Genomic DNA, 7,659 nt, shown 5'->3' on the forward strand with positions numbered 1-7,659 from the left:
CGACGCAATGGGCTTGCCCGACCACGCCGTCAACTCTACTTTCGCGTTCTCGCCACTACGCTCTGACTGATACCACACACCATCCGCGGTTCGGTGCAGTGCCAACAGATTGGACGAACACTCTGATGTCTTGAGTCTTCTCGGTCACTTGGTCGGGACGGGTGTGGCGTGTGGCGGGGTGTGGGTGGCGGGGTGACCTCCGGACCTGTCAGTGACATTTCACGCTTTGCCTCACACCTTCGTACTTGGTACTTCGAGATTTGCATACCCATGTTCGTTGGGCACATAGAGACAGCCGTGGCTAGCCCGTGTGTAGGGTTGCCTAACGTTAATTTGGGGCCTAACAGTTGCGCTATTGTTGGCTGAAATCCTCAACGTTGTTCAAGTGTTCTCCCCAGCCCAAGCTGTTACTGTTTGTTACTGTTGTTACTGTTGTTCAGCGGCCAGCAAGCAGAAAATGGCAAAAAACCCGGGTAAAACCCGAAAATACCTGGGATTTTCCGGGTATTTCGGGTATTACCCGCACTGGACACTAGAGATCGTCGTGGGTCACTGCCAGGCCTTCCTTATTGTTGTTCAGCCGGCCTAACGTTAGCTACTGTTGTTGGGGGGCCCCACTGTTGTTCTGTTGTTACTGTTAACACTAGCAACACTGTTCAGCTCTTAACGTTAGGCAACCCTACCCGTGTGGTAGGTGACCAGTATACCAGTGATATATACAAACTTTCAACACAACACCTGCGCACTTTCAACACAACACCCCTGCGCTGCCGGCGGCGGCACGCGCGGCTGCGCAGACGATCTGACCCTCTCTTTCGACACAGAGAGCAGCACAGAGGCGGCTCTTCGTTACATGATGAATACATGTGTATATAGCCAAATACGCGCCAAGCCCAGAGAGCGCGGGGCCGCACGAGAGCTGTTCGTAGTTTCGAAGCGTGCACAGGGAGCCAGAGGGGTCGAGCACGCTACTGGCGCGGCGTGCGGGGGCGAGCGGGCGCGGCGGGGGGACAGCGGACACAGCACAAGGGGGTCGTGGCTCCTTTAGGGAGGCTCAGGGCCGCCGCGAGCACACTGCCGACCTCAGCCGACCGCCTCCATCGCAGCTGGCGCCTCTGCTGGGGCGGAGGTGGGACCGTCGCGCGTGGAGACGACCTCATCGATGAGCCCAAACTCGCGCGCCTGCTCGGGCGACATGAAGTGGTCCCGCTCCTTTGCCGATGCAATCTCCTCCACCTGCGGGGCCGGAGGCGAACGGGTGCATGCGGGGGCGGGCGGTGGGCCGGCGAGGACACGAGTCACACGCCACTCAATGCGATGCAGCGCAGAGACTAGGGGCACCGCGATCTGCTCGCAGCGGCGGCCTCCGGAGGGATGCAGCGACTCTCTCTCCCGCGTCTCTCCTAAAGGGGCGGCTCGACCGTCCGGCCGCTGTGCGCCGCGTAGAGCCCGACCAGCCTGCGTGCCGGCCGCGCAGAGGGGTGGTGTGAGAGCACGAGATGGGGTGAGAGGCGGGAGGCGGAGCTGCTGAGGAGAGGCTGGGCGGCGCGGAGCTGCTCAAGGGGCAGCTGCGCGGAACCAGAGGTTTGCGTCTGTGCTTTCGGCGGTGGGCACGCCGCCCCTCGAGTCCGGCCAGACGCGCGGCAGACTGCGTGTGGGGGCGCACCGCTGCTCGGGCGTCGGTATGGCGCAAGAAGCGCTCGTCTCTCGTCTCTCGATGGTCGTCTCTCGATAAGCTGCTCACCTCTCTCGCGTCATCAGGATCTCTCGAGCGTGGATCTCGATGTCGGTCGCCTGAGACGGAGACGCCGCCCGAAGGCTGGTGGATCATCCCGCGCGAGGTTGGCAGCGCCCGCCGCATGCCCGGCGCGCCGGCTGCGAGCAGCAGCGACCCCATCGAGCACGCCTGCCCGACACATAACGTGGCGACCGGCGGCCGCACGAACTGCATGGTGTCGTAGATGGCGAGGCCGGCGGTGACCACGCCGCCGGGCGAGTTGATGTACATGTAGATGGGCTTCTCCACCGACTGGGACTCGAGGTACAGCAGCTGCGCCACCACGACGTTGCTCGTATCGTCATGGATCGGCCCGTTGAGGCAGACGATGCGCTCCTGCAGCAGCCGCGAGAAGATGTCGAAGGCCCGCTCGCCGCGCGGCGTGGACTCGAGCACCATCGGCACCAGGGCCATGCTTCGCCGCGGCGGCCGCCCGCAGAGCGGCGTGCGGCGACAGGCCGCCGACCGTATCGCCCGCATTATTTCGAGTTTGGATAAAAAAAAGCCGACGTGCAGGTGGGCGGCAGCGGCAACACCAGCACCAGCAGCATCAGCGACCAAGCAGCAGCAGCAAGCATGCGCGAGCACAGCAGTCCTCGGGCATCCCCGAGGTGTGGGGTGGATGCAAGCGAGACGGAAAGACGGTCACACTGAGGGGGGGGGCGGCAGCAGGAAGGAGCGAGGGCGGCGCGGTGAGCGACACACAGACACACACACAGACACACAGACGCTGCAGCTGCCAGTAGCAGATTTTTCTCTAAAAGCATGTCCGCGAAGCTTGGAGATCCCCAAAACGCGCTGATTCCGCGGTTCCGATTATAATAACCGCTGGCCGCTCTACCCCGCGCACGTACTCGTACCAATGCGCGCTGCTGCCCGGGGCGCCTGTCGATCGCTGTCCACCGCTGCGCCGCCCCCGCCCCTGTCGATGGCCGATAAGGTGCGGGCATTTGGCTCCCTCCTCGGAACTGGCTTGGCCAGTGGCGCTCTTGGCGGGCTGGTTGGGCTTGGGGCCCATGGTTCCCCCATTATGGTCCCTGCTCTCAAGTCGATGGCAAAGCACTCGGCAGCCACGGCGACGGGCACCGCTGCTGTGGCAGTCGTCTCCACCGGCCTCGCGGGGTGCCTTGGATTTGCGACGGCGGGGAGCTTTGAGCCATCCAAGGGCATGTTTGGGAAGGTGACTCGGACGCTCTCTAGCTGTCTTTGCTCATTTACTTCTGCCACTGGTGCTCGGCCCCTCTCCCCAGCCTCGCTTGCCTCACGCCTGCCCGCATGCCCCCCGCCCTTAGATCGAGGTCTTCACCGCCGTGATGACTGGAGTGGGCGCGGCGATCGGCTCGCGCATCGGCACACCCCTCGCTTCCAAGCTGAACCCACAGCTGCTGCAGCGCTCCTTCGGCGTCGTGCAGCTGGTTCTTGCGCCGCTCGTACTGTACAAACCGATCTACGACAAGCGGGTCAAGGAGGAGGCGGAGCAGCGGAAGAAGCTGCTCCGCAAGTCGACCACTGTCATCTCCTGGGGGAAGACATATACCGACGCGTACACCACCGTCGGGCGCTTCGCGGAGGCGGCAGGCAGGTCGCCGCCCATTGGCCTCGCCGCGGGCACCATCTTTGGCGTCCTCGGCGTCGGCGGCGGCGTCGTTATTGCGCCATGCCTCTGCCTCCTCACCAACCTCGACCACGCGACGGTGCTCGGCACCACTCTCGCAGCAATGCTCCCGGCCAGCGCCATGACCGCCCTCTCGCACTGGCGCGCGGGCAGCGTGTGCATGTACAGCGCCGTCCCCCTGGTGCTCGCCACGGCGGCGGGCGGCTACTACGGGTCGAAGCTTGCCGTCGACCTGCCCGAGGAGCAGACAAAGACGCTCTTCGCCGCGACGATCTTTGGACTCGGCGTGCGCCGCCTCATGCTGTAGACGCGGGGCCGCGCCAAACCTCTCACATATGTGTACGGAGAATCACAAGCGCCGAACGTTGGGCGCTGACATTTGGCGAGAGGGGAGTCGCTACGCCTGCAGTGGCAGCGGACAATCTCGTTAACGCGGGGGCGTCGCCTCTGTCGTGTGCTCTCTCTGAGACTGTGGAGTCGACTAATAGAGACTGGGTACAAAAAGGAGAGACCGCGGGTCCCAGCGGCTCTGGCCCTCTAGTCTGGCCCGCGACTCCCGCGGGGCGCGCGATGGCCGATGCGCGCCGCGGCCCGGTCCCGTGCGGGCTCGCCGTGCGCGCGGGGAGAGAGGCACGGCGCCGCGGGTCTCTCTGTGGGGCGCGGCGCGAGCGACGGTTTTGCAATTTTGCGGGGTATGAGAACACACACGGTGTGGAAAAAGAGGCATGTTGTTAGTGGAAAGCACGCGCCGGGCGCGCGCCGCCGGCACGCTGCACACGAAAAATTGACAGGTGTACCACCTTCGTAGGTGTGCGTCCGCAACTCGGCAAGTCCTCATGCAGCCCCGTCGCCCGGCGTCCCGGAATCCTCGCCTCCGCTGCCTCCGCTGCCGCCGCCGCCGCCGCTGCCGCCGCCGCTTCCACCACCACTCTCATCATCGCCAGCGCGTCGCTTCTCGAGGATCGGCCGAAGGAGGCGCGAACCCACCGAATAAGCGACGAGCAGAACGAGCCCACCAGTCGGCCGCAGCGCCTCGGACGGCCCGAACGGCGTGCCCGCATCATCTTGCTGCTGCTTCACCGAAACCGTCTTCAGAGGCGGCTCTCCTAGCCATCGTCCGACCGGCGTGTCGCCGAGTGCCAGCGACGTGAGGCCCAGCAGGCCGACGCCAATGAGCCCTCGCGGGTTGGGAACGAGCTCCGACCAGCCTCCACCGGTTGCTTTTTCCACCTCTTTATCACGCTCTTTGTTTTCGTACAGAAGCACCCTCTGGACCCGGCGAGGCGCGCCGACCCGGACCGAGGAGAGGCTCAGGCCGCCAGCGAGAGAGGGCAAGCAGCAAAAGCAGAGAAGCAGGCGCATCGCAGCCGAAACAAACACCAGTGGAGCAAAAGAATTTTACGACCTCTCGCGCGCACAACACCGGGATCGCACACGGCAGGGGTGGCGGGACGGTTGTGGAGCGAAGTGGCGGTAGCCAGCCTCAAGCATCGATGGGATAATAAGATGAGACTACCAGACGAGAACGGGGGGAAGGACAGGCCCCGGGCGACTTTTGACGACGTCGGGGATCACAATGTGACGACCAAAACGAAGAAGAAGAAGAGAAAAATCTCTCTCTCTCTCTCTCTCTCTCCCAAAACGATCTTGGGGGCCAGGGTGAGACAACAGGTCGGGGTGCCACATGGGGCACACCACAGGCGTATTCTAGAGGGGGGAAAGAAACGGGGAATGAGGGGCCCCGCCACGAGAAATGCGTTCTGGGGATGCAGAGCGTGCAAAGCGGCAAGGGATGAGGCCACAAAAGAGGCGCGCGAGGCAAGGAGGAGACTCGGAGAACTGAGAGACTGGGACGACTGGACACAAGAAGACAGTGAGCCACCACAGGCGTCGCTAGCGCACATACTGAGCGGCAGCTGCGCTGGAAATAGACAGCAATAGTCGAACGGGCGGCGCCGGACTCAAACCGGCACCAACTTGATTCGTAGATGCGCGTCTCACGGCCGGACCGCGGGACGGGGAGGGAGGGGGGTGGATCCGTAAATCCGTAAGTCCGTAAATCGTGTAACAAAAAACCACGAGAGACTCCCCCGCCGCACCCAGCTACAAGGCAGGCAGAGACACAGCACTCGCGACACGCTGAGAAGCCGGAGGCTGGCCTCTCCAATGCTCGCGCAACGCTGTCTGAGTGTCTGTGCACGCGCAGCAGCTCTCCGGGGTCCGCGCGGGCGGCGCACACAGTGGGAGGGCGACGACCGTGCGACTGTAACGCTACGTATATCTCTTAACAATCACTATATTCGCGCTTGCGCTGCGCCCCTGCGAGTGCGACTATCAACCTCTGTCGCGTGCGCATATAATCCCCTCCATCTTGTCGTACAGCCTTGACCTCTCCGCCTCTGCGGCATCAGCGCGCCTCGCCTCTGCCTCCATCGAAATCTGCAGCGCGACGAGCTGCTCGCGCAGCTCGGCCTGGATCTTGGCCCGCATCTCGCCGATACGCCACTCACACTCAGCTCGAGCTGCGTGTTTTGCCTCGTCGGCCGTCCGCTCGGCCGCTTTGATGTCGCGTTTAGCAGCCTGCTGCGCTGTCCTCAGGTTGTCGCGGTCGGAACGCCTACGCTCTTGTGCCGCAGCAAGCTCAGCCCGCGCCGATGCGAGCGCCTTCTTCACAGCGCTCCCAGAGCGCTGTGAAGAAGCGAGCTCCTTGGTCTGTGACCGCAACTTCTCTTCCAACTCCTGCCGGAGCAGCACCTCAGCACTCGCACTACTCGCGGCTGCATGGATGTCCGAGCCCTTTAGTGTGGTTTGCGCGTCTGTGCTGACGAGAGTGCGGGAGATGCTGCCGTTGTGCTGACCAGAGATTACGCCAGCGGTGGCAGTGCTGCTTGGGCACACAACAACATTGCTCGTGGCCGAGCTGGCATAAACCGCCGCACCAGCCTCTGCGGCTGCAGTGGTGCTTCGGATCGCGTCGAGCACTGCGCCTGTATCGTGCTTGAGCATGGCCTCGAGCGTACTGAGGTCGGCTGTCCCGAGCTCGTTGAGCAGACCCTCCAGCACAATGCTGAGCTGCGTCGGTGCCATGTGTCGACGTGTCCAAGGGAACGGACGTCGCCGAAGGCCTTAGTTCACGCCGAAAAGTACGTCGAACGCCCCCTGCTAGCTGGGGCACGCTCCCACGCGGCTGGGGGCCGCTCTCCAGCTCGATTAGGGCGCTTTTCGCGCGATTTTACGGAATTACGGATTGGAGGGGGGTGGCGGCACATAGGGGGAGGGGGAGACGCGCATCTACGAATCAAGTTGGTGCCGGAAAAGACACCGCCACATTCCTGAGACGCGCGAGGGCAGCCTCCTTAAAGGCAATGGGGTCTAGATTCGGAGCGCTCGCCGAAGGGGAGTACGACAAAATAGCGCCCGTGATTGCCTGCACGCTGCCCGCACTCACGGACCCCATACCCGAAAGAAAGAGAGGGGAGCTCGCGGGAGAGGTGACGAGTGAACTACAGGTAGTGGGGAAGGCAGCCTCGATTGCCATACAGACATGGGTGCGAAACAACGACAAGACCAAGGCACGGGCAGAGGAACGAGAGAAGAATATAGGGCGGATAAAGCGCCTGTTCACGGCATGGAGGGTGAGCCCACGCCGAACGTACTGAACGTAGAGCCGAGCGGAAGGAAGAGGGGGAAGACGACTCCGAGGAGGACGAACCAGTGGAAATCCCGTTGTCAGCCGTCACGATGCACCCGAAGGGGACCCCAGCGCCGGCATCATCAGTGAAGGCACAAGTGTTCGAAGAGAGAGTGGACCTGAGCAACGATATGACTGGGTGGCAAATGATCGCAGTGGGCGTCAGAAGACTCGTCCTTGCTCGAGGAGAGCTCGATAGACTCGAGGGGCCAGGATATGCAGCGAGGAGGACGGAGCTGCGCCGAAAGGCGCAAGAAGCCGCGAGAGCAAGGGACCGGCAGGCGGCGGCGGCGTCGCAGAACGAGGCAGACGAGAGCGACGCGACAGAGGAGGAAGCGACAGGAGGGAGAACGACGAGAGTGGGACGACCGCGAGGTGGCATGAAGGTTGCAGCGAGAATCGGCGAGAGACTGCGAAGAGAGATAGGAAGAGGCGGACGCCCAAGGGTGGGCGACGGCTAGCGCACCACACTCCTCTCTTAAAATCCCTGTGTGGTGGCGGCGTGCCGTCCTCCCATCCCTCCCTTGGGTTGTCCGTTTTCTTTCTTTCTTTCTTACACTGGGCACGGGGACTGGC

General features: G+C 63.2%; 3 protein-coding genes across 3 annotated transcripts; 1 reads left to right on the top strand and 2 right to left on the bottom strand.

Annotated features, from left to right (window-relative positions):
- Window positions 1-1,034: 1,034 nt before the first annotated feature.
- On the bottom strand, window positions 1,035-2,191 carry EMIHUDRAFT_363248 (putative endopeptidase Clp; the record flags this gene model as incomplete). Its single annotated transcript, XM_005787380.1, has 4 exons — window positions 1,035-1,236; window positions 1,422-1,458; window positions 1,667-1,668; window positions 1,745-2,191. The coding sequence occupies 4 exons, from the start codon at window positions 2,189-2,191 to the stop codon at window positions 1,084-1,086; spliced, it is 639 nt and encodes a 212-aa protein (XP_005787437.1). The 3' UTR covers window positions 1,035-1,083.
- A 448-nt stretch (window positions 2,192-2,639) lies between these two features.
- EMIHUDRAFT_111029 (hypothetical protein) lies at window positions 2,640-3,699 on the top strand (the record flags this gene model as incomplete). The annotated part of the gene is made up of 2 exons (XM_005787381.1): window positions 2,640-2,957; window positions 3,070-3,699. The coding sequence occupies 2 exons, from the start codon at window positions 2,640-2,642 to the stop codon at window positions 3,697-3,699; spliced, it is 948 nt and encodes a 315-aa protein (XP_005787438.1).
- Window positions 3,700-3,873: 174 nt separating this feature from the next.
- Window positions 3,874-6,479, bottom strand: EMIHUDRAFT_228055 (hypothetical protein; the record flags this gene model as incomplete). Its single annotated transcript, XM_005787382.1, has 3 exons — window positions 3,874-3,929; window positions 4,316-4,659; window positions 5,782-6,479. The coding sequence occupies 3 exons, from the start codon at window positions 6,477-6,479 to the stop codon at window positions 3,874-3,876; spliced, it is 1,098 nt and encodes a 365-aa protein (XP_005787439.1).
- Window positions 6,480-7,659: the final 1,180 nt, after the last annotated feature.

This window comes from Emiliania huxleyi (genome assembly GCF_000372725.1).
Source record: "Emiliania huxleyi CCMP1516 chromosome Unknown EMIHUscaffold_143, whole genome shotgun sequence".
Taxonomy (NCBI): Eukaryota; Haptophyta; order Isochrysidales; family Noelaerhabdaceae; genus Emiliania; species Emiliania huxleyi.